At 40.1% G+C, this 27,785-nt stretch overlaps 1 protein-coding gene across 1 annotated transcript in view; it reads left to right on the forward strand.

Annotated features, from left to right (window-relative positions):
- The window catches only part of ptenb (phosphatase and tensin homolog B), a 173,770-nt gene that overhangs the window by 54,394 nt on the left and 91,591 nt on the right, over nt 1–27,785 (forward strand). Inside the window, exon 2 of the mRNA XM_080205488.1 lies at nt 9,382–9,466. Within this exon, the coding sequence (XP_080061614.1) occupies nt 9,382–9,466 (85 nt within the window). The remainder of the gene's footprint in view (nt 1–9,381; nt 9,467–27,785) is intronic.

A 27,785-nucleotide genomic window follows, 5' to 3' on the forward strand; every position in this document is an offset into this window, starting at 1 on the left:
TAATGCATTTTAAATACATTTTAATAAATTTAAATATATTTAAAGGGTTTCCTCGCCATGTGTTCCCTCCACGTTAAGAATTCCCCCTGTACCAAGGTTTACAACTGTGTTTCCCAAACAGAAACCAGTCGAGGGGACCCATGTGTGGGTGCAAAGATATATGTAGAGCCCACAACGGGAGAGGGACATGCCTGGGCACTTGGGGTGGGGGGGATTATTTTCGGCACTCTTTGTGGAGCCAGCAGTTCAGGCCTTGCCCTGCCAGTGTTATGGCAAAAACCACCTCCAGATTTTCTGTGCACAGACTGCCATAGAATCTGGAAAATAAACTGCCGTGCAACTACAGAACTGCGTGCAGTTTTTCTCAGCTCAGCCAACAGCTCTGTTCACAGAATGCAAAATTCTGCCCATAACATCTAAATCAAACCCTTTTCCAGTAATTTCTCACTGCTGGACTTCAGGTTGCAGTTATGTATTGTAAGCAATGCATCCCTACGTTGAGTTAATTCAAAACCCACAGTGTGGCATTTTATCATCTTTTGTCTTGTTTGTACTATCAGTCAAAACATCCAGTAGATAACAACAAGATCAAGACTGGTGTCAAGGAGGCGGCATGTTTCACAGTGGTTAACACTGCTGCCTCACAGTGCCATGGATATCCGTTTGGAGACTTGGTGCAGACTTGATGGGCCAAATGGCCCTCTATTGCACTGTAGGGATTCTACGGAAAAGCCTCGTTCCAAACAAACTGGTGACTTAGGAGTTTTTCCAGAAAGATCCTCAATGAAAACCCAGTTTTTAATTATAAAACTGGCCAATTGATAGGTTATTACCCGGATTCTAGACTTTTTTTTACAACTGGAGCCTCAAGGAAAAAAAATCCAGCATCTTGAGTCTTAAAATACGAAAGCCATCAATGCATTGAGGAAACATTGTTAAAAGCTAGAAAAACATGAGTAGGCTCAGAGAAAACATTTATTTACCATGTTGAAGCTAGTTAAGACTTCAGGTTGTGGGGACCTTGCACATGGCAGGTTGCAGCAACCGAATTCCTCATAGAAAGAGAGAGCAGCACGGCAGCACAGTGATTAGCACTGCTACCTTAAGCGCTAGGGACCTGGGTTCGATTCCGGGCTTGGGTCACTGTCTATGCAGAGTCTACAATTTCTCCCTGTATCTGTGTGAGTTTCCTCCAGGTGCTCCAGTTTCCTCCCACATTCTGAAAGTGCTGGTTAGGTGCATTGGCCATTCTAAATTCTCCCTCAGTGTCCTGAACAGGCACCGGAGCGTGGTGACTAGGGGATTTTCACAGTAACTTCATTACAGGTTTAATGTAAAACCTACTTGTGACTAATAAGTAAACTTTTCTCTAAACTTTCTGTACTTCTAAAGGAAGCTGCTGCTCCAAAACAATAATAAAAGAAGAATTTCAAGTAAAGCTTTCTTTGCTTAGTAAAAAGGACATTGAGTGCTTACCAAGAAGTAGTTAGAAAAATAAAATTAAAACTACAGATCCAACTAAAGAGAAAAAACAAAAGAAATAATGCAAATTAGTAAGGAAGAGAAAGAAGAAGGGGAGGATCCTTAAGTTTTATTGTTTTCTAAGTTTTAATGCAACAGACATTTAAATGTTGATTCTTTGTGTCCTCTAGCTTTTTAACAGAGTTTATATATCAAAGAATTTTTAACAGATAAATATAAATATATGTTGTTAATGATGCAAAATATCCTATGGTGTCACATTTGGACATATGACCAAAAGTTTGGCCACAGAGATTTTAAGAATGTTTTAAAGAAGGAATGAGAGATCCAGCAGCAAAGAAGTTTAGGAGAAGAGTTTTGGAGCTTGAGATGAATCTGCTAATGGTTGTACACAGCAAATCTGGAATGTGCAAGAGACCTGAACTGGAGCAGCGCAGAGATCTTGGGAGGGATGTAGAACTGGTTAATGATTAATGATCCCGGTAAAGGATCCTCTCAAGAAGACTGATTATAATATTACAGAATTTCACGTTCAGCTTGTAAGTGAGAAATATGGGTCTGAAACTAGTGTCAATAACTTAAATAATGGCAGTTAGAAAGGCATGAAGACCGTGTTGGCTAAATTAGCCAGGGGAAACAGATTAAAGGGAATGAGTAGATGAGCAGTGGCAAACATTTAAGGAGATATTTCAAAATACTTGAGATACATTCCATTGAGAGAAAGAGAGATTACGATAAGGATAAACGGTTTGTGGCCAAGTAAGGAAGTTAAGGATGGAATCAAATTGAAAGAAAAGGCATATAATGTTGTGAAGATTAAAATGAAAGGCTCCAAGATTTTAAAAACCAACAGAAAGATTGAGAGCTAAGTAATATAAAAGCTGACAGCAAGAGCTTCTATAATATATAAAAGAGGATGGTGAAGTAGGCATGCAAGGCCATTTGCACACTTGTAGAGATTACAAAGATAGGAAGGTGTAGGAACATGAAGGCATTTAAAAACATTGATGAGAACTTTAAAATTGAGGTCTGGAAATCACTGTGGATCTGTGACTTTGGGATGATGGGTGAATGAGATTTGGGATAAGTTAGGATATAAGCAGATGAGTTTTACATGAGTTCAAGTTTATTAGAAGATTGGAAGGTTGGCCTGGAGATAACAAAGGCATAGGTGGAGTTTTCATTTACGAGTGCACTGATGCAGTGTCCGAGCCGATGGTGTTACTGAGGTGGAAATTGGCAGTTTTAGTAATAACGCGGATATGTGGTTAGAAGCTTAAGTTGCTGAATAGGATGCCAAGATTGTAAACAGTATGCTTCATCATCACAGTTGCCAGGGAGAGAGTTGAAGTCATTGGCTACATTTGATGAAGGGGCTGAGGACAATGGCTTCAGTATTCCGACATTTAGGGCTGGATGTTTGATGAGCTGAGTAAGAAATCAGAAGCAGTGACGGATCACGCATAAGATTGTAGGCAAGATTTCCTGCATGTCCCTGTGACCTGGATTAAGTGATTGAATCATATTAGTTGAAGTAGCTGACAATTGTCATTTATTCCCAAATTCAGTACTACCAAATGAAAACAACAAAGCCAATGGCAGTTTACCATTTTAGTGTGCACAAATGTCTGGTATTTGTGATGGGCAGAAATGCTCATGCTGACCCAAAGGGTATGTTTTATGTTCACTGCCAAACTGTATTGAAAATTCAAGATAATCTTTTTTCCCCCCTTTTATTTAATTTCAAGGATAAAATATAATTTGAGTATGTGCCTGTCTTCTTTATCCAATCCAGTAACTTGGCCTACACTGGCAAATAAGCCATTGTTATTCGTTGTTGAGATTGTCTGTACATACATTTGATAAAATACATCATGTTTGTAATAATGAATGGTTTTGATTTAACGTTGAAATGCTGAAGATGCCTTATAGAAGCAAATTTTGCTGTGGATCACAAGCCATTTCCACATACATGAACAACAAACCAAAACAAATGCCTGCTTCATGACCCTGTCTGTTAGTGTCATAGTTGAGCTGACAGCTGTGTAAATACTGTTTGTTCTTGAAATTTTAAAGATATTTTAGGGAGATTCTCCCCACTAGTACTACCTAATTACGACTGCTGAGAAACGGCTCCACGGTCACACTCCAGCGCAAAGCACGATCCTGTGTGGCTGTGATTCATTCTATAATCTTGTCCTTCCTCACTTGTTTAAATCACACCATCCACTCTGTTGTTGCACTTCTGTGGCTTGTACATTTCATTTGTTCTAAATTGTTTGCTGCAGCTTTATCTTAAGGGATCAGTAATTCCGTAATTCATCAATGCTCCCTTACATTATTTATGTTTTATCCCTTAATGTCACAACCCAAAAGCATAAAATCCATAAGTATCACCTGTAGACTGTCACCTCCGTTGACTCCAAGGCTGTTGCAACTCCCATCAATTCTCTGGCATTAAGTTGAAACGTCCTGTGGTTCAATTTAGCAAAGCCAAATTTATTCTTTTTAGTTTATGCAAACACTTGCCCTTCTGTAATGTTGCTCCCAAATCTTAAAAAAAGTCAAGGCTGCTTTCTGTGACCACTGAAGCACCTTCCACTTTTGATCCCAAATCTTCCGACTTCACTGTAAAGACCTCAAATTCTACAGTATTGGCTGCACATTTATACCTTTCATAAATGACCGTTTCACAAGGAGACCTGCATCCACCATCATGCCTGCACTTGTCAGACTCCATTGGCTCATCCCTCCCAGACTGTCTTATTGAAATGGTAAAGCCTGCTTTCAAATCTCTCTGCATGACCTCAGCCCATCCAGAATGACAGATCAATTCCTTTGTGTAATGTCTGTTCCTTAACTTATTCTACGTTCCCTACTTTATCTGCTATACCAGTGTTCTTTTAAGCACAGTGCCCCAGGTCCCTGAGACTTGCTCTCCTTCAGTGTCTCCTCCAACACCCGTTCTGCCCACCTTCTGTACTTGTCATTCACTTTTCTAGATGTGAGCAACCCAGTGGAATGTTCTTGTGCCATTTGACCTAAATAGCTGGTGTGAGCTCCAATTTTTTGAGACTGCACATTCACAAATTTGCAGATGAGCAGTTTGCCATGACCTGAAATTTACCTTGCAATATAAATGGGTAATTGTATTAGGAAACTTTGCATGCAGCCTATGACTTCTCCCCACTATATACAAACAATTTAATATGCAGTTAACTGACCCACTTGTCTTTTATAACCATGTCATTACATTTATAATATTACTGGATAATATGGCTACATGGAGACTAAGAGATGATTATAGTGTTTCTCAAGGATAGCGTGTACATTTTCTATTTGTCATTAACCCAGTCTCACCGTGTTGGCAGTTCTGATAACTTTGTGCTACAGGAATATGATGTTCACAGGGGTCATAACTCTTGGAAAACCCTGCAAATGGCAAACGTATTATATAGTGGGAGTCAATTAGATCATTCCAACCATCCAAAACTTTGATCTGTATAGACAAAAGATAATTAACAACAGTGTTTTTACTAAATATGAATACGTGCTGCTGTTTAACAGAATAAAAAGTATCTACATAAGGTTCTCCAGAAGAACGTGATGGGCTCAGAGGCAAAGTTGCTGGAGGTTTACTTTTGAAGGTGAAGGTGGAGGAAGGGGGTGCCCTGGCTGTTGTTGATGTGGGAGTAGATTTTTAAAAATGTTATTTTTGATTGCTTTGCCTTTTAATTTCCAATCTTGTAAAATCCTCAGTAAGGAGAAAATAGCAAGTGTCAATCAAAGAAAAGACCGTGCCTCTTTCCATGTTTATGTCATAGAGTGTCACCAATTTTTCCAATTCTTCAGCTGACCTTGAAGTCTGCCATCAGATTGGCCGTAAATTGAGCTTTCTTAGCATCTTCCTCTTTATGTTCACTTGATTTCACCAATTCTTCTGTCAAGAGTTCTCTTGATAAGACTGAAGCAGCTCTTCTACTTCATCTGTGGACAGGTCTTCAAATTCCTCCCCTCCAACATGATTGCCGACTAAACAATCTTGGTTTCTTCAGCATCCACATTGGGAAACCTTGTGAAATTTTTCACAGCTTCAGGCCAAACATTTTTCTAGCAAGTGTTTCTGGTTGATTCACAATTTGGATCTTTTAGTCCCGGAAATACATCATGGAAACATTTTGCCTCATTTTTTATATTTAAACGTGTTTTCTATTTTATGACATTTCCCCCAACTTTTCTTATTTTTTTTTCTCTGAAATGGTAAGCAAATTTAATATGGTACCGATACAAATGATGGGACTTTGGATGAGTTTCACAGGAATAATGGTGATGAAGGCAGAGCTGTAATCGATAACTAGGAGTCTGACAAGTGTCTTTGTTATCTAGGTGTTCCAAGGTTGACTGCAGAGCGAAAGGAATTCATTATGTACCCCAAATAATTTTCAGTAAAGTTCACCTAGATAACAAAGACACTTGACAGACTTCTAGTTATCGATTACAGCTCTGCCTTCATCACCATTATTCCTGTGAAATTCATCCAAACTCCGTGGCCTGTGGCTGGATCCTAATCCACAGACTGCAATCAGTAAGGATAGGCAACAACAACTCCTCCACAATCACCCTGAACATTGCCCCGCAAGACTGTCTCCTCAGCCCCTTGCTGTACTCCTTATGCACCTGTGGCCACACACACACACACACACACACACACACACCCCCCCCCCCCCCCGCAAATTGATTATCTGATGACACCACCGTAATGGGTTGGACCTCAAATTATGATGAGATGGAGTACAGGAAAGAGATAGAGAATCCAGTGGACAGGTGTAGTGACAATCTTTCCCTCAATGTCAACAAAACGAAGGAGCTAGTCATCAACTTCAGGAAGTGTAGTGGAGGATATACCCCTGTCTACATCAATGAAGTAGAAATGGTCGAGAACTTCAAGTTTTTAGGTGTCCAAATCACCACCAACTTGTCCTGGTCCCCCCATGACGATGCTATAGTTAAAAAACCACTGCCTGTACTTTCTCAGAAGACTAAGGAAATTTGATATATTCCCTATGACTCTCACCAACTTTTACAGATGCACCATAGAAGGTATTCTTTCTGGTTGTATCACAGCTTGGTATGACTCCTGCTCTGCCCACGACTGCAAGAAACTATGAAGGATGAAGTCCAGTCCATCATGCAAAACAGCCTTCCATCCATTGACTCTGTCTAGACTTCCTACGGCCTCAAAGCAGCCAGCAAAATTAAGGACCCCACACGCCCCGGACATACTCTGTTCCACCACCTTCCGTCGGGGGAAAAAATACAAAAGTCTGACTTGAGAACAACTTCTTCCCTGCTACCATCAGATTTTTAAATGACCTACCTCACATTAAGTTGATTTTTCTCTGCACCCTAGCTATGACTGTAACATTACTTTCTGCACTCTTTTTCTTCTCTATGAATGGTATGCTTTGTCTATATAGTGGACAAGAAACAGTACTTTTCAATGTATACCAATAATGTGACAATAAGTCAAATCAAATCAAAGTCTTTAGTTAACTCAATGGGATCTTTCCCATTCACTTGAACAGGCTAAGTGTATCTTACCATATGCTCAGTGTTAATGGTTATAAAAATGGGTGAAATTACTGTGAAAGGTAGGCTCAGGATAGTTGTGATTCAGTGCACCTTCAGTGACATGTTCCAATTCGATTGCCCATTCTTGTGTAAAGTGCAAACTTGTTAAAAATACAGTGCAATAAAATGTGACATCACTTGTCATGAGAATCACTGTGGTCAACAGACTATTCCACTGAATTATGGAGAATTATTTTTTGTTTGAAGTTTTCCAGGGACCAAGATACACTGGAGAGTCTAGTAGTGTGGCAAGATCACCTTGTAATATTAGCACTATGATAAGGATCATACTGGAGGTGGTGGTGTAGTGGCATTGGACTAGTAATTCAGAGGTACGGGATATTGTTTTGAGTACCCAGGCTCAAGTCCCACCATGACAGATGGTGGAATTTGAATTCAATAAACATCAGGAATTAAAAATCCTAACAATGACCATGAAACCATTGTCCTAGAAAAAATTAATGAGAAACCATTTTGAATTTGATCTACCCTCCCTGAAGTCTTTGACAAGATTGACCACACCATGTTCCTCCAATGTTTCCTGTTTGTCGTCTAGCTGGGCGGGATTGCCCTTAATTTTTATCAATCCAATTGTAGCCAGATCATCGTCTGACATGTGTCTTCTCATGCCTAATCCCCGACTAAATTAATTAAAAACTCAGAAACATTCGTTACCTATTGATGGTCATGTCTTTAGCTGTCGAAGCCGTATGCTCTGCATTTCCCTTCCAAACCTTTTTAATCCCCTGTCGTAATACCTCCTTATATGGCTCAGTGTCAGATTGCTCTTGTAAAGCATCTTGGGATGTTTTGTTACGTTAAAAGCAGTGTATAAAACTGAAATGCTTTAAACTGGCAAGACTTGAAATGGACTGATCATGAGGAGACCATCTCAAGGAAAAGAATGCTAACCCTGAGCACTATTACTGCAAAGGCAACAAGGGGATAGGTTTAAACCTGCAGTAGATAATTTGGGACATATGCTTTGGGAAGACTCATGTTGGGAAATTCAATGCATCCACTTTAGGCAGAATAGTGGAGGCACAATGTCGGTGATATGGTTTCTAATGGACAGTCTTCTATCCCCATTTTCTCTGAGGGCAGGGTAAAAAGCTCATCTTCCAAGACCTCCCTTGAGTGACAGCTTTTGGATTCAGGTGGATTGCTGACTCACAACTAGACTAACAAGAAGAGTTGCTTATACAGAATTGCATCATGAAATTTGATAATGGTTAACTCATAACTGCATGAATCAATTGTAAGGATTCCATTATTTGCTTGAATTTAAGTTTCAAGACAGATTCCTGAAGTTGTAGGATTTGTATTTTATGGATTTGGATATTTCCAATTAATCTGATTCCTTGGAACAACTGCTCATCTGCAAAGTTTGTACTCTGTGACTCTGTAGCTATTTTTGTCTCTTTTTTCCTGGTTGGGAAAGATCCACACGGGCGTGTGAATCTAAATACATTGCTGATCTGTGCAACCAGTTGAGGACAACCAGTGTACAAGTGATGAAAAATCATTGCCACCTCTACCATTGAGGCAATGTTCTGATTATACAGGTTTGTATTTTAGGCTGAGGTCATGCTCTTTACTTCAACATAAATTGATTGATGTAACAAAGTTGTACAAACAGCTTTCTTCTATACCCATCCTCCACTTCTTTCCCCCTTTGTTTTCCCATTCCCTTCTCACCCATGCTCCCTGTTGCCTTTCCCCTCATTTGTACTTGCACTTTCCTCATCTTTTGTGCTCAGTCTCCTGCTGTTGCTGCCACTCTCTCTGGAGTTGGGTCAACAGTTCCATCTAAGAAGATTTAACAGTTAATTACTATTTTTGTAACTTCAGTGGACAAAAGTAAAATATGGTTGGCATGAATCAACCTTCAATAGGCAGTCTGCAGTATTGAACAGTGCTATTTTCAGCACATGGTGAAATAAACATATGCATTTCTAGAGGAATTGGCTAACTAAAACGCATGGATTCATTTTCATTTATACTTCGCTTATTTGGAACATTGTGAACTGGTTTCTTTCAATTACAAATGGTTTTAATGTAAAATACATAAATAGCGTTTGCAGTGCTAACCTGGTTATGTATGGAAGGTAAGATCTAGTTCCCTCCTCCATTTCTAGATATGGTGCATTGATGAAGAGGTAAATCTGTACATGTTAATAAATTTAATTATGTACATCGAGTGTCTTCTTTCTGCAAAGTTTTTTTTATATTGCAAATATTATTGTTATTCTTAACCTGCATTATCAGATATTTATCCAAACATCATTGCCATGGGATTTCCAGCTGAGAGACTTGAAGGTGTCTACAGAAATAACATTGATGATGTAGTAAAGTAAGTATTTCTATTCAGAAGTTATTTTTAATTTCCTTGAAAATATGAATCTTGAGTATTTTCTTAATGGTTCAAAGTGAAGAGCTGTGTTTACGTGGATCTCATCATTTCAGTAATAACACTTCAATACACTTAGAGAAATCCCTATGAAAGTACATATGTAGTTCTAAAAATTGTTTATGGCAGTAAGCTTAAAATGTGTACCCTTTCAGTGTCTTGATTCACATTTTCATTTCGACTTAGTTTACAAGAAAGGAATTGTGTATTTGACTTTTTGCTTTATTGTCTTCACCAAGATCTTTCTGCTTAATTTACATTGCCAAAGTTTTACATTTCTAAAAAAAAATTTGTTTGGTTTGCTTGGGGGGGATCTGGAACTTTATGACTGACATTAATTTTTAGATGAAAGGATCATATATTTTATTGTAGTAATACTTTTAAAGAAAAAACTGAAAGCTTAAAAACAACCATCTGTCCTTTCTTCAGAAAAAGTTCATGTTTTTGGCTCTGACGTATTATCCATTTGCGATCCATTGCTTCTTAAAATTTGGTTCTGATTGGCTCAGCATGCCATAAATAAATTAATGTAGTTTGAATTGATCATGCCACAGACCTGTCTTTATGACTGACTCCACAAAGCCAAAAGCAGAGGATGAAAATTTATAAGAATTGCAGTGAAGGTTACCACTGAAATGGGATGTTCTCTTACACTGTTTGTTTTTTGCCATACAGTCTGAGTGGTGTGATGTTCCTGTTCTTGTACTTAAACTATAATATCACTTTATAGATCTTACTATTGAGATAGCATTCACTGAGCTTTGAGTTCTTCTTGTAACTTGTAAGAACAAAATAGATCAATTGCAATAGCAGATATCTATGCGTGGCAAGATAGTTTTTGTGCTTTCCTTTTGATTTAAAGCAGAATTTTTTGCTGTTTATAATTTTGGCATATTCCTTCAGTAGTCCGTCCTAAAGTATCTTGAAATACTTTTGGAAATATAGTTGACACATTTCATATTGGGAGCTTACGTGGAAGTATGGCTCTTTGCGACAAAGTGAAATGTTTTTACGCACCAAATTTTAAATTTATGCAGTAACATAGCTGCACAAATTCAAACTCCTTTCCAAAGGAATGTATGAGGGCCTACTTAATTGGACATGTTACTGCTTATTTATTTTACCTCAAGTGCTGCTGGACACACAGTGGTGTGCAGGCTTGGACAATTCTTGTTCCTTGTTGCAGAAAAATACATTCCAAACTTTGCAACCTAGTTATCCCTTCAGGAAATGTTGAAGATAGCTGTGGATTTGTTAACTATTTGAACAATAATATATGCATTATATCTGGAGCAGAGAAAGTCTGCATGACACCTTTTATAATTGCACTGTATAGCTCACTTCTTAGATCCTTTTTGGGGGGGCAAAAAAGGACATAATTCATAAAATAATTGCAACACAGAAGGAGTTTTTTTTGCCACTTAAGTTTGTGCCAGCTTTCTGCCAGAGCAATCCATTAGTATCATTCTCCTGTCTTTTCCACATAGCTCTAAGTTTGTTTCCCTTCAAGAACTTGCCCTATTCCTTTTTGCAAGCCACAACGGAATCTGTCTCTATCACCCTTTTGGACTGTGCATTCCAGATCATGACCACTTGCCACACACAACTTTTTTCTGCACTTTGCCTTCCAGCAAATCTGTTTCCTCCGGTTCTAGACCTTTCTGCCAATAGTAACAAGTTTTCCTCTACTTACTGTGCTGAGGCCCGTCAGAGTTTTAAGCATTTCTGTCAAATCACCTCTCAACCTTCCCTTCTCCAAGGAGAACAACCTCAGCATCTCCACATAACTGAAATCCCAGATCCCTGAAATATTTTGTAAATATTTTCTGTACCCTCTCTAAGGTCTTCACATTCTTCCTAAAGTGTGGTGCCCAGAATTGGACTGAATCAGTGTTTTTATTAATACAAATGTTGATCCTCCAGAAGGAACTGTTCAATTGTAGGCAAAAAGTGTAACAAAACTTACTCCAACTTATAAATCAAAGAAAAAGGTTTAAAAAAGAAACTTCATTATTCCAACACCTCACCGGGCCATTCCAAGCAATTTAACAATTCCCAACAAGTTCTTAATTATACTGAGTCAACTGGTCAGCTGATCATTTTGTCAGTAGTTACGTAGTTTAGTTGCTCAGCTGACCCTTACAGCTTGTTGCCATTGGTCACACTACAACAGACCCAATGTTATCATTGGTTACATTCTAACATGATGACTCACTACAACTTCCTTGCTTTAGTACCCTATGTCTTAATTTATAAAGCCTAGGACTCTAAAGGTTTTTAAAACCACTTTCTCAACCCGCTTTGCCTACCTTCAATATTTGTGCACAGGAATGCTCAGATTTCTCTGTTCCCGCATCCCTTTTGGGATTGTTCTGCTCCGCTTATAAGATAGCTTCTCTTTTCTACCAGAACATCACTTTACACGTTTCTGCATTAAATTTCATGTGCCATGTGCCTACCCATTTCAGCAGCTTAATTATAGAACATAACAGCGCAGTACAGGCCCTTCGGCCTTCGATGTTGCGCCGACCAGTGGAACCAATCTAATGACCCTCTAACCTAAACTATTCCAATGTTACCCATATGCCTATCCAGTGACCATTTGAACGCCCTTAAAGTTGGCAAGTCCACAACTGCTGCAGGCAGGGCATTCCACGACCTTACTACCCCTTGCGTAAAGAACCTACCTCTGACATCCGTCCTATAATTACCACCCCTTAATTTAAAGCTACGTCTCCTTGTGTTAGCCATCACCATCCGAGGTAAAAGGCGCTCACTGTCCACCCTATCCAATCCTTTGATCACCTTGTATGCCTCAATCAGGTCACCTCGTAACCACCTTCTCTCCAATGAAAATAACCTCAAGTCCCTCAGCCTTTCCTCATAAGACCTTCCCACCATACCAGGCAACATCCTAGTAAACCACTTCTGCACCCTTTCCAATGCCTCCACATCTTTCTTATAATGCGGCGACCAGAACTGTACGCAATACTCCAAGTGCGGCCGCTCCAGAGTTTTGTACAGTTGTAACATGACCTCACGGCTCCAATTCAATCCCTCTACCAATAAAAGCTAACACACCGTACGCCTTCTTAACAACCTTATCAACCTGGATGCCAACCTTCAGGGAGCTATGCACATGTACCCCGAGATCTGTCTGCTCGTCAACACTACTTCCATTAGCCCTATATTCTGTACTCCTGTTACTCTTACCAAAGTGAATCACCTCACACTTTTCTGTATTAAACTCCATTTGCCGCCCCTCGGTCCAGCTCTGCAGCTTATCTATGTCCCTCTGCAAACTGTAACATCCATCCTCACTGTCTACAACTCCTCCAACTTTGGTGTCGTCAGCAAATTTACTAATCCATCCTTCTACACCCTCATCTAGGTCATTTATAAAAATGACAAACAGCAGTGGCCCCAAAACAGATCCTTGAGGTACACCACTTGTAACTGAACTCCAGGTTGAATATTTCCCATCAACTCCCACCCTCTGTCTTCTATCAGCTAGCCAATTCCTGATCCAAACTGCTCAATCACCCTCAATCCCATGCATCTGCGTTTTCTGCAATAGCCTACCATGGGGAACCTTATCAAACGCTTTGCTAAAATCCATAGACACACATCAACTGCCTTACCCTTATCCACCTCTTTGGTCACCTTTTCAAAAAACTCTAAGGTTTGTGAGGCACGACCTACCCTTCACAAAACTGCGTTGACTATCCCTAATCAATTCATTTACCTCTAGATGATTATATATCCTATCCCTTATAATTCTTTCCAAAACTTTGCCCACAACAGAAGTAAGGCTCACTGTTCTATAATTCCCAGGATGGTCCCTACTCCCCTTCTTGAACAAGGGGACAACATTTGCTATCCTCCAGTCTTCTGGCACTATACCTGAAGCCAATGACGGCATGAAGATCAAAGCCAAAGGCTCTGCAATCTCCTCCCTAACCTCCCAGAGAATCCTAGGGTAAATCCCATCCGGCCCAGGGGACTTATCTGTTTTCACAATCTCAAGAATTGCCAACACCACCTCCTTATGTGCCTCAATCCCGTCTAGTCTACTACCTGGTATCGCAGTATTCTCCTCGACTACACTGACTTTTTCCTGCATGAATACTGACGAAAAATGGCCTCTTGGAAGTCAAGTCACCATACTCTTCAGTTCAAGGCAGTTTGAATTTTGTATAATCTGAAAATTTTGCCCTGTATTTACCTTTCAAAATACTGATCACTGGAAATAATCTGTTAACGTTGTACCTTGGGTAGGAGGCTGGGCACTGACATATCAGAAAATGGTGTATGAAGTGAGAGTGTTAAACATTGTAGTTCATTGTGTTAAGAAGGATTACAAGGTATACAAAGAAAGGACAACAATGAATGTGTAAATACTTAAATGTGGTGAATAAAGTTGGTGAAACCCAAATGGCCATGTGGGAAGTTGATGTAATGGCAATACAGAAATATGGTTTGATGGTGAGGACTGGGCACTTAAAGGATACACAGCGTTTGGAAAAGGTATGGAAGGGATAAAGGGAGGTGGGTGATAATATTGCTGAGTGTTAGCAAGGGAATGTTTTTAAGGGGGCAAGGACAGAAGCCATTGGAAAGCAAAAAGTATATGACCACTCTGCTGGATGTGTTCGGTAGACCTGCAGAATAGTAAGAGAGTGATAGAAGAGAAAATCTGCAGGGAAGTCGCAGTGATGTGCCCCAAATATATATGAAATAAAGAAGGGTGATTTTAAGGGACTTTAAATGACCCAAATATCGATTGGGATAATGTTGGAGAGAAGAGTAAGGTACACTGACAACAATCCCACGCATACCTTACCCCCATAACTTTCATTTACCCTGCTAAGGGGCAATTTAGCATGGCCAATCAATCTAACTTGCACATCTTTGGACAGTGGGAAGAAACCGGAGCACCTGGAGGAAATCCACTTAGACACAAGAAGAATGTGCATACAGACAGTCACCCAAGGCTGGAATTGAACCTGGGTCCCTGGCACTGTGGGGCAGCTGAGCTAACCACTGTGCCGTCCATTGTTGCGTCCAACAAGAAATAGTGCATTGCATGGATCTGATGCTGCAAACTTAAGGGCGGGTGGGGGGGGCGGACAGGTAGAACAAGATTCTGTGGGTGAACAGTTGGGTAAGATGATTATCTTAACTAGTAAAGCAAGGAACAATCTAAAGTAGGACAGAATTAATTCCAATGAATATGAAGGGATGTAGCCAGGGTAAAATTGTTTTCTGTTGGAGAATGACACTAAGGGGCATGTAGGGTTTAAAAAAAATGGATCTTTATTTGGAGGTGTGCATTCTTTTATGGCTGCTTCTTCTCTGTTTATTTCCCATGCTAGGAACTTACAACTTCTCCTAAACATATTAAGACAGCAGAGCTCAATAAGCCAATAAGAATGAATGCAAATTGAACATCCCCAAAAATTCAACATAAACAGTAATCAGTAAATCAGTCACTATTAATAGGTCAGATGGCCTGGAGGTCGTCACTCTGGAAACGGTTGACGGCAAGCCTCTGGTGTCGTCTTCTTTTTACACTGGTGGTAGGTAACCGCCACTGTTTTCATCTTTGCACGAGCTCACCAGTGGTGCGTTTAACCAGCATTAACAGAGAAATGAGAGGTTGTCTCTTTGTTGGTATTATTGGAAGGTGCAAAGCAGAACTTCGTAAGGTGAAATTTGGATTCGCAGCACATTCCGTTTCCAGCCAGCAACTGGTCTGTGCACTTCCTTCAGATGACATCATCTCTGGTCTGGACAGTCTAACAGGTCCAGTCTGTGCAATTGTGACAGCAGCATATTTCTCTCCTGTGGACTAATTAGTGTTGGGATAGTGTTGGAGAAAAGGGTAAGCTAGCCAAAACTCATTGTCCTTAATGGAAAACGCTTTGCTTTACTTTCCCAACATTCCATTTGTCCTTGTTGTTGCTGTTTTACAAGCTGTTTATTTTTTAAAGAGGTTTCAACGGATTGAATATCGATTGTAGTTGTCTCTGTCATTAGCAATGCAGAAAAGGTCTTGGTCAGTGAATGTGCAGTATTCCTAAATATGAATAGGAATTTGTTAAGACACTTGATCCGTGAACTTTGTTTTCTGCTTGCTCTCAATGTATGCTTCATGATTTGGACGAAACAATCTGCTGGTTCATCAGTAACATTATAAGGTGCAGAACTAATACGGTGAATATCATTCTCTTGTAAGAAATTTTGTTCTGGCACAAAATATTCTGTGATGGTTTCATAATGGGTGCCAAGTTTGGAACAAATCTTAATTGTTCAGTAATCCTAGGACGAAACACCGCTGATTAATACTCCGAGGTGCTTGCGCCTCCGTAATAACCTTAACCTTAGGAGATTTGTGAAGGCCTGTGGTGTCAATCACATGTCCCAAATTGTCAACGGACGATTGGAAGAACTCATACTTAGCTTTGCAGACTTTCAGATCATTGTCTTCCAAACTCTGGAGAGTGGCATCCAAGCTTCAAAAATAGAAACATAGAAAACAGAAGCAGGAATAGGCCATTCAGCCCTTTGGGTCTGCTCCACCATTCATTTTGATCACGGCCAATCATCAAATTCAAAGGCTTTGACGAAGGGTCATCTGGACTCAAAATGTCAGCTCTTTACTCTCCTTACAGATGCTGCCAGATCTGCTGAGATTTTCCAGCATTTTCTCTTTTGGTATCAAATTCGATACCCTAATTATACCTTCCCCCATTTCCTTTGATCCCTTTACTCCCAAGAGCTATATCTAATTTCTTCATGAAGTAACACAACATTTGGCCTCAACTACTTTGGTAGTGAATTCCACACATTCTTTCTCTGGATGAAGAAATTTCTCCTCACCTCAGTGCTAAAAGCTTTATCCCTTATCCTCAAACTGTGACCTTCGTTCTAGACTCCCCCATCATGAGGAACATTCTTTTTGAATCTACCCTGTGTAGCCCTGTTAGAATTTTATGAGTTTCTATGAGATTCCCTCTCATTCTTTTGAACTCCAATGAATATAATCCATACCAACTTAATTTCTCCTCATACGACCATAAGGCATAGAAGCAGAATTAGGCCACTTGGCTCATCGAGTCTGCTTCGACATTCAATCATGGCTGGTATTTTTCTCTTCCCCATTTTCCTGTCTTCCTCATAACCCCCGATTCCCTTATTAATCAAGAACCTATCTATCTCTGTCTTAAAGATACTTAATGACCTGGCCTCCACAACCTTTTACAGTAAAGCCTTCCACAGATTCACCACTCTGGCTGAAGAAATTTCCCATTTGTGTTTTTAAGGATCGTCTGAGGCTCTGCCCTCTGGTTCTGGTTTTTCCTATTAGTGGAAACATCCTCTCCTGTATCCAGGCCTAGCAGTATCCTGTAAGTTCCCTCATTCTTCTAAACTCAAATGAATACAGACCGAGTCCTCAACTGTTGCTCATATGACAAGCTCTTCTTTCCAGGGATCATTCTTGTGAACCTCTTCTGGACCCCTTCCAAGATCAGTACATCCTTCCTTAGATATGAAGCCCAAAATTGCTCACAGTACTCCAAATGAGGACTGACCAGAGCCTTTTACAGCCTCGGAAGTACATCCCTGCTCTTGTATCCTGACCCCTTCGACATGAATTTTAACATTTGCCTTTCTAATATCCTTTGCATTTGCCTTCCTAACTGCTGATTGATCCTGCACGTTAACCTTAAGAGAATCTTGAACAAAGACTCACAAGTCCTTTTGTGCTTTTGATTTCCTAAGCATTTCTCCATTTAGAAAATAGTCAGTGCCTCCATTTAAGAACATAAGAACATAAGAAATAGGAGCAGGAGTAGGCCATCCAGCCCTTCGAGCCTGCCCCGCCATTCAATAAGATCATGGCTGATCTGTCGCTGCTCAGTTCCACTTTCTCCTTCCAAAGTGCATAACCTCTCAATTTTCCACATTGTATTCCATCTGCCACTTCTTTGCCCACTCTAGTAGCCTGTCCAAATCCATCTGCAGTCCCCCTGCTTCCTCAATACTACCTGGCTCTCTACATATCTTTGTATCATCTGCAGACTTAACCACAGTGCCTTCAGCTCCTTCTTTCAAATCGTTATTCTAAAAATTTGTGTTCCCAGCATCGACCCCTGACGCACACCACTAGTCAGTGGCTGCCATCCTGAAAAAGATCCCTTTGTCCCCACTCTCTGCCTTCTGCCATTCAGCCAATCCTCAATCCATGCCAGGATCTTACCCTTAACACCATGGGCTCTTATTTAACAATTTCCTATGCGGCACCTTGTCAAATGCCTTCTGGAAATCTAAATAAATCACATCCACTGTTCTCCTTTATCTCACTTCCTTGTAATATTCTGAAAGAACTCTAACAGATTTGTCAGTCATGACTTCCCCTTAATGAAGCCGTGCTGATTCAGTCCTGTCTTGTCATGCACTTCCAAGTACTCCGCAATCTCATCTTTAATAATGGGCTCTCAAATCTTGCCAATGACCAGTCAGGCTAACCGGCCCATAATTTCCCATCTGCTGCCTCCCTCCCTCCTTAAACAGTGGTGTTACATTAGCTACTTTCCAGTCCTCTGAGACCTTCCCTGCCTCTAGTGATTGCTGAAAGGTCACTATCAATGCCTCCACGATTTCCTCAGCTTCGTAGCCTGGGCCTCAGCACCTCCATCTGTGACTGGGTCCTGAACTTCCTAACCCACAGACCACAATCAGTGATAGGATAGACAGCAACACCTCTTCCACGATCATCCTCAACACCGGTGCCTCACAAGGCTGTGTTCGCAGCCCCTCCACTAATATAGAGATGAATTTGTGGCCAAATCCCCCTCCAATTTGATTTTCAAGTTTGTTGACGCCACCGCCATAGTGGGTCGGATCTCAAACGATGAGAGAGAGTACAGGAATGAGAGAATCTGGTGAACTGGTTCAGCAACAATAATCTCTCCCAACAAAACGAAGGCGATTGTCATTGACTTCAGGAAGTGTAAAGGACAGCATGCTCCTGTCTACATCAATGGGGATGAAGTAGAAAGGGTCAAAAGCTTCAAGTTTTTACGTGTCCAGATCACCAACAATCTGTCCTGGGCCCCCCATGCCAACACTATAGTTATGAAAGCTCACCAATGCCTCTACTTTCTCTGAAGATTAAGGAAATTTGGCATGTCAACTCCGACTCACCAACTTTTACAGATGCACCCAAGAAAGCATTCTTTCTGGCTGTATCACAGCTTGATATGGCTCTTGCTCAGTTCAAGACCACAAGGAACTACAAGAGGTCATGAATGTAACCCAATCCATTAAGCAAACCACCTTCCCATGCATTGAATCTGTCTACTAACTTCCCGCTGCCTCGGAAAAGCAGCCAGCATAATTAAGGACCCTACTCACCCTGGACATTCTCTCTTCCACCATCTTCTACTGGGAAAGATACAAAAGTCTGAGGTCATGTACCAACCGACTCAAGAAGAGCTTTATCTCTGTAGCTGTCAGACCTTTGAATGAACTTGCATTAAGTTGGTCTTTCTCTACACCCTAGTATGATTGTAACACTACATGCAGCACTCTCTTGTTCCCTTCTCTATGAATGGTATGCTTTGTTTGTATAGCACGCAAGAAACAATACTTTGCACTGTACAGTAATACATGTGATAATAAATCAAATCAAACCTATGTCTTTTAGAACCCTGGAGTGTAGTCCACCAGTCCAGGTGATTTATTCAACTTCAGACCTTTCGGTTTCCACTGACCTTCTCCTTAGTGATGGCCACTACGCTCACCTGTGCCCTCTGACTTTTCTGGAGCTCTGGCATTCTACTGGTGTCTTCCACTGTGAAGACTGATGCAAAGTAACTATTCAGTTCTTCTGCCAATTCTTTGTTTATTATTACGTCTCCAGCCTCATTTTCCAGCAGTCCAATGTCTTGTTTTTGTGCCTCTCTTACCTTTTATATATTGAAAAAGAATTTCCTACCTTCTTTAATATTACTAGCTTGCTTACACTTTTATTTTATCTTCACCCCACCCAATGCCTTTTTAGTTGTCCTGTGCTCACTTTTAAAGGTTTCCCACTAATCGTCGCCACTTTGTATGTCTTTTCTTTTGCTTTTATGCTGTCCTTGAGTTCACTCATCAGCCACAGATGCCTCGTCTTCCCCTCAGCGTGTTTCCTTCTCCTTGGAATGAATTTCTGTCGTGCGCCCCTCCCCCAATAACCCCCAAAAACTCCTGTCATTGCTGTTCCATTGTCTTCCCTGCTTGGCCCCCTTTCCAGTCAACTCTGGCCAGCTCTTCCCTCATCTCGTTGTAGTTACTTTTTAATTGTAATACAGTTGCATCTGATTCCAGCTTCTCCCCCTCAAACTGCAGGGTAAATTCTGTCATATTGTGGTCACTGCTCCCTAAGGGTTCTTTCATCTTAAGTTCCCTAATCAAGCCTGCCTCATTACACATCATCAAATCCAGAATTGCCTGTTCTATAGGCTCTGTCACAAGCTGCTCCAAAAAACCATCTCTCAGACATTCCACAATCCTTTTCTTGGATCCACTACTACCTGATTTCCCCAGTCCACCTGCATATTGAAGTCCCCCATGATGATTGTAATATTGCCTTTTTTATATGCCTTTTCCATCCCCTGATTTATTTTCTGTCCCACATCCTGACTACTGCTAGGGAGCCTGTACATAACTCCATCAGGGTCTTTTTACCTTTGTGATCATTAACTCTACCCACAGAGATTCTATGTCTTCTGATCCCATATTGCTTCTCGCTATCAATTTAACTTCATTCCTTACTAAATGCAACTCCATCCCCTTTGTCCATGTGCCTGCCGTTTCAATAGGACACATATCCTTGGATATTTAGATCCTAGCCTTAACCCCTTTGCAATCACATCTCTGTGATGCCAATAACGTTGTACCAGCCAATTTCAAAACCCCCTCCCCCTTGCCATCCCAGGAATCGGCCTGGTAGACGTTCACTGTATTCCCTCTAGAGCAAGGACATCCCTCCTCCAACAAGGATACCAAAACTGCACACAGTCTTCCAGGTGTGGCCTCATCAATGCCCTATGCAATTGCAGTAAAACATCCCTATTTCTATACTCAAATTCTTTCACTATGAAGACCAACATACCAATTACCTCCTTTTATTGCCTGTTGTACTTGCATGCTTACTTATCAGCGACTGATGCACAAAGGCACCAAGCTCTCGCTGAGTATCTACCTCTTTCAATTTACACCCATTCAAATAATAATCTTCCTTCCTGTTATTGCTACTGAAGTGGATAACCTCACATTTATTGACATTATATTGCATCTGCCATTTACGTGTCCAATCACTTAGCCTGTCCGAATCACAGTGAAGCATCTCTCTGCATCCTCTGCAATGCTTACCTTCCCATCCAACTTTCTATCATCTACATATTTGGAAATAATATAATTAGTTCCTTCTTCAAAATCATTAAAGAATAATGTGAACAGTTGGGGTCCAAGTACAGATGCTGTGGTACCCCACTAGCCACTGAGACATTTATGCCAATTCTTTGCTTCCTATCTGCTAACCAGCTTTTTATCCATCTCAAGACACAACCCACAGTTCCATGCGCTTTGCCTTTATATAGTAGTCTGCTCTGAGAGACCTTGTCGAAAACCTTATGAAAGTCTACAGGATGACATACACTGGTTCTCCTTGGTCAACTCTACATGTTACATCCTCAAAGAATTCCAATAGATTAATCAAGTATGATTTCCCCTTTGTAAATCTATGTTGACTTTGTCTGATTATGCCACTGCTTTCCAAATGTACGAAATCTTTGATAATGGAGTCTAGCAATTGTCCCGGTACTGATATTAGGCTCACTGGTCTACAGTTCCCTGTTTTCTCTGTCTTTCTTTTTGAATAGTGGCATCCAAACTATAGGAACCAGTCCAGGGTCCAAAGAATTTTGGAAAATGACTAGCAATGGATCTACTATTTTCAGGACCACTTCATTAAGTATTCTGGGATGAGGATTATTAGGCCCTGGAGTTCTATGCACCTTCAATCCTATCAGTTTAATTTCCCCCAAACCATTTCTCTAATATTGATTTCCTTCAGCCCCTCATTAAGACATGTTTCTTTCAGAACTCTGGTACGTTATTCATGAAGCAAAGTATGAATTTAGTTCCTCAGTCATTTCTTTGTTCCTTATTAGGAATTCTCCCATTTCTGACTGTAAAGGGCCTACATTCCTTTCTGTCAATTTTTTTCTCCTTACAGAAACTTTTACATTCAGTTTTTATGTTGTCTGCTAGCTTATTTTCATACTCTTCTTAATCCCTTGGTCCTCCTTCGCTGAATTTCAAACTGCTGCCAACCCTCTGGTCTATTGCTTTTTCTTGCTATTTCTTCAATTCTTTGAATTGAATACTATCTCTAATTTCCGTTGTAAGCCAAGGTTTGGCCACAATTCCTCACGTTCTTGTGCCAAACCGGAATAAACAACTTTTGGAGTTGACCTATTCTTTCCCTAAATGCCTGTCCTAAGTAGTGTCAATCAGCACATCTCCAAATTCTCAATATCCTGCAAACCTTTTAAGCACAGTGACAAATTGCACAATTGATTCTCTCCTTCTTGGTTTCTTTTATGAAATCTAATGCAATCTGCAATCACCAAGGGTTTTGGCAAAAAATGTGCTTGCAAAATATCTACAATCTGTTCATACATTTTCATGCTTGGCTTCTCAGGTTGCACTAAAGTACGGAGATTAAATGTATTTCCCACCATCACACTCGGGAAAGTGGGCATCTTAATATCTTCAGCTATTTTGTTTTCCTGTGGAAAATAGTCAAAACGTGGAGTATGAGAATAGATTGGTAATTGAAGTATAAGGGAAGTAAATAATTAGCAAAATAGTGAATGAGTAATAAGTTAGGGATAAAGAAGGTGATGTATCCATATTTTCATCAAAGGGTCCCACAAAGCTCAAAACTCTTAACTATTTTTCTACTGATTGAAGTTTGTCATATGCATATTTTGCAACACATTTTCAGCAGCTATCTTGATTTTTCTTTCTCACAAGGCAATAATCTAAGCTTTAGCCTCTTATTTAACACACTGTGTAACTGCAGTAGAATGTTGTTACTCACTTCCGCCTAACCCATCAAGTCCAGAGCACGTGCAAAAAGCTTCTTTTCTAACTTTTGCATTCCTGACTTTTTTCAGGAAATTTATTTTCCTGGGTGGCTAGCAAGCGCCGTTCATCAGTTTTATGTTGTATTGGAGAATGACACTTGGGAGCACGGAGGATTAAAACAATAGCATTTTATTTACAGATATGTGTTTTCTTAAATGGTGGCTGCTTCTCTGCCTGTTTCCTACATTAGGGACTTACAACGTCACTTCTGGTGAATACACAAATACGTTAATAACAGCGAGCTCAGCAAACCAATAAGACTTAGTACAAATACATAACAAAACTGGAATCAGAGACTGACGGGCAAAACTGTTATGGAACAATAGATGATCTTTAAGGATGAGTTGTTCATTTCAAGGTCAGGGAATCAAAATAAGAGCTCCTCGAATGACCAGGACAAGATAAATACGAAGAAACAAAATGGAGAGTGTATACTGCAGGTGAATTGTTCAAGTGAAAATCTAATCAAATAGAGTAGGTTAAGAGGGACAGTGCAATGGAAAATATGATTGGCAAAGTTAGAGTATGAGAATGGATTCATAGTTGAAGCAAAGGGGAAGTAAATAGTTAGCAAAATAGTAAATGGGTAATAAGTGGGGGACAAAGGGTGATGTATGCATGGGGGCACAGGCTCAGGCCAGAATGCTTAATTAGTACTTGGTAAAGAGAAATCTGATGGGATATCATTTGAAGTGAGGATGGGTAAAGGTAATGTTTGGTATGGAAATCATGAAACAAGAGGCACTGGAAAGGCTAATGTGGATAAGTGACATACCAGATGGTGCGTGTCCTCTATTCCTAAAGGAAGATAAGGTGAAAATAGTTTAAGGATTTACTATAATTTTCCAGTTTAACATCAGTGGCAGGTAAGGTTTTAAATATAATAATCAGAGAAAATCAACAGGCATTTGGAGAGTTGGAGTAAAATAAAAGGCTGGTTAACAATATTGTGGCTCCTGGAATAGGAGGATCACTGTCAACTTGAATAAACAATTGGATTAAGAACAGAAAACAGCGGTGGTAAGTAGTTATTTTTCAGACTTGTGGGTGGTGTTTCACAAGGGTGTTTATTTTACTCCAACTCCTCAAAAGCTTGTTGATTTTCCCTGATTATTATATCTAGAACCTTATCTACCATTGATGTTAAACTGCAAAATTATAGTAAATCCTTACACTATCTTCACCCCCACCTTTCCTTTCGCAACACGGGATGCACACCATCTGGTATGTTACTTATCCACATTTAGCCTTTCCAATGGCTGTTATCTCAATTTTCATTACTCAGACTTGAGTACAGATTAAAGAATTCAAAATTTGGCAATGATACAAAATCTGGAAGACTAGCAAACAGTGGGGACGATTCTATTCGACAGGACATACATAGATAGGCAATAGAGTGGGCAGACAAGCGGCAGAAAGAATTTAGTGCAGAGAGGTCTGAGTCAGTTCATTTTGGCAGAAGGGCAATGGAGAAATAATATAGATCTAAGGCATAGCTTTGAAGAATGTGCTGGGATAGTGGGACCCAGGGGTGCATGTGCATGGATCTGTGAAAAGGGTTCATTTCATTTTTAATGTAAGCCTACTTGTGACATTAATAAATAAACTTAGGATATAAAACTTAAACTTAAGCAGTCATGCAGAAACTTAGATACATATTTGCTAAATAAAATAGAAAAGGTTAATCTGAAGCTCATTGATCTATGACTACATGACAAAGTGTCATGGGTACAAATTCAGAACTGATGTCAGGAAGTGTGTATTCTGAGAAGTTAATCCTGGACTAATCTGAAATAATAGGTATGGAGTCAAGCCTCTGGAGCCATTAAATAGCAATTTCATGCAAATATTAAATAAATTGTTGGTATCCAAGGAGGTGAGAGCCAGACTTGTGTTATGATGCTGAAGTTATTAAGCTTGTTTCTTCAGAATATGAATGGATTCTGACCTACTTTGCTTCCAGTGAAGCTATTCATCTATTCAGTGTCAATTGAATACACCTAACAATGTGCACCTTCGGTATCTTAAAATGGTTCTTTAAATAGTCTCCACTTTTGTCATTCTATTTCCTAAAAACACTGCAAACATCTGCACCTTTCAGTAAATTATAGACTGTGAGTGTTGGAGTATCTTTTTATAAGTGTTGATCATTTTCAGTACTGCCATCTGGGTTACGTTAGGACTAGAATCTTTATCATCTATGTAGTGATTGTAATTTCAATTTTAAGTCCAACTGTTTAGAAACATGATCCTCCTTATCTATCATCTGAGGTTCAAGAGTAAATTAGTCATGCTGATCATTTAGTGATTATTATGCTAAAACATAGACTTTTGCCTGGGGAGGGCAATAATAAAATTGGTGAAGGCATTGTCACTTGGAAACACAAGTTGAGACTCCGGTTAATTTTTGAATTTTATTCCTGGGCATAAACTTTAGTTTGTGTGTTTTGTGGCAGAGGATACTTGAGATTTTCAGATAAAATTCCACTTTGTGATGTGCTGTCTGTAAATTGTAAACTGAGCCGCAATTTATTTACGCAGCTCTTTGGGATATAACTCCTTTCTTGAGAATCTTTTTAATTCCAATCAACCAACTGTAAATACCCAACCAAACTTGTGGTGCAACTGTATTTGTTTCTCCAAGCTGCATATAAAAACTAACTTAGCTTCTGTTTTCTTGTTGGTTTCCAAATAAGGGGCATTGATTAGCGTTTGTGTTCACTTGTGGTATCAGTAAAATTGAAGTAAAAAGGATGCAATTGGTAAAAATGAACTCTGTACTTTCTGAGATCCTTTTCTGTTGGCTGAAAAGGGATTTCGGCATTAGCTTCTATCTTGTGTCTGGAAGTTAAGTTTGAGTTGTACCAGATATTAACTCCCAAGAATACTCAGGTTATCTGGGATGCTGCGTACCAGGCAAAATAATGAACAGCACTGGTTGCATACCTTGTAATGGGAGTTGAACCACTTGACCACTGTCTCCTTGAGGCACCTTGGGGAGAAAAGTTACCATTCCTTGAACATAGAAGATGACGTTTTTACTTGCGGAAGAGTGTATGTGTATGTTAGCAAGAATGCTTATCAGCCTGTCTTCCAGGAGACAGAAGAATGAATGTGAATCTTGCGTGCGTGCAGTATTATGCAATTGGGATATTATTGCAGTCAGTTTATCATAGTGTTATTTTATCAGAGTGGCGTTGGAGGTACTATGCTTGGGTTAGGAAATGAATGCAAATTCAAAATTTATCTTGGGTAGTCACAACTCAAGGTAGTTTATTTGCGTGCTGTGGATGAACTTTGCATGTTGCCCGAATTGAGCTCAGCTGAATGTCCATGCTAATGTGTGAAGGAAGGGTCATTTGGAGGATGGCAGTACATACAAAATCACATTCTAATAATTGTCAGTGATTTCTGAGGAGGGGAAAGCAAGGAGAATAGGGTGAAGAAAATAAATTGGATTACTGAAGTACTTATCTTTTGTTTTCTTTTAAATCTGTTGAAAAATACTGCCCCGGATCAAGGATATCAGGAGTTTTCCCTACTTTCTGAAATTGCAACATTGCTTTTTGCATTCCTGGAGATCGTTCGTGGTGTTTTGTTAATTGATAACTTATTATATAGAGAATAGCAATTGTTCTGGCAGAATTCTTGATCTCTTAATATTCACAGAATCTTTACAGTGCAGAAGGAGGCCATTTGGCGCATTGAGACTGCACAGACTCTCATAGAGAATTCTGCCTAGCCCCACGCCCCTGCCTTATCCTATTGCCTTGAACATTCTTTCTTTTCATATAGCAATCCAATCCCCTTTTGAATACCCCTATCCAACCTGCCGCCGCCTCCTCCTCAGGAGGTTTGTTCCCAACTCAAGCCAGCCCCTGGGTGAAAATATTTTTTCTCACGTTAGTTTTGATTCTTTTGCCAGTTATTTTGAATTGATGTTCTTTTGAGCGGGAGTAGTTTCTTGCAACTTATCCTGTCTATGTACTTCAGGAATTGGAATTCCTCTTAACAAATCTCCTCTCAGCCCTTTTTTCTCCAAGGAAAAGAATGCCAACCCCTCCAATCCATCCTTGTAGCTACAATTGTTTATCCCTGCAGTCATTCTTGCGAATCTCCTTTGTCCTCTCTCCAATACCTTTTGTATCCTTCCTCAAGTATGGTGCCCAAACTGGATGCAATACTCCAGGTGAGGCCTAACTCTCTTAAATAAGTTCAACATGACATTTCTGTTGTACTCAATGTCCCTTTTAATAAAGCCTCAGGTACTATATACTTTATTAACTGTGCTGTCTCTCAACATGCCCTGCCCATCTTGATCTACATTGATCTATGTACATGCACACTTGAGGTTCCTATTTTCCTATGTTTCCTTTAGATTTTCTTAACTTCATTTTGTATTGTGTCTCCACTTTCTTCCTACCAAAATGAATCACCTCAATCTTCTCTGTATTGAACCTCATCTGCCACTTCTTTGCCCAATCCACCAACATAAAACATGTCTGTGTCCTTTTGAACTTCAGTTTTGAATTCATGGCCCTGAGTGCAAAAGTCTGGATCATAGATATTTGTATTCTGGAGATGCTGGCATTGGATGGGATAAGCACAGTAAGAAGTCTCAACACCAGGTTAAAGTCCAACAGGTTTATTTGGCAGCACAAGGTTTAAGGGCGCTGCTCTTTCATCGAGTGAGTGAGAACTTGTCCTCACAAGTTCTCGCTCACCTGATGATGGAGCAGTGCTCCAAAAGCTTGTGCTGTCAAATAAACCTGTTGGACTTTAACCTGGTGTTGTGAGACTTATTACTAGCATCGATATTTGTCAGGAAGGGCAAGGGCCCTAAGACTGACTCCTGGAGAACGCCATCCAGTTGGGTCAAAATTTCCACCTGCCCATTCAATTTACTTGGAAGAATGTCCTTTCTCAGCTGTAGGCAAATATACCTTGCATCATGTTTACGGACATTGAGGGGAGCTGATGACCTAGTGGTATTATTGCAAGACTACTGATCGGCTAATGTTCTGGGAAGCCGGGTTTGAATCCTGCCACGGCAAGT

This window comes from Carcharhinus amblyrhynchos, chromosome 17 (assembly GCF_965287045.1).
Source record: "Carcharhinus amblyrhynchos chromosome 17, sCarAmb.v2.hapA, whole genome shotgun sequence".
Lineage (NCBI taxonomy): Eukaryota > Metazoa > Chordata > Chondrichthyes > Carcharhiniformes > Carcharhinidae > Carcharhinus > Carcharhinus amblyrhynchos.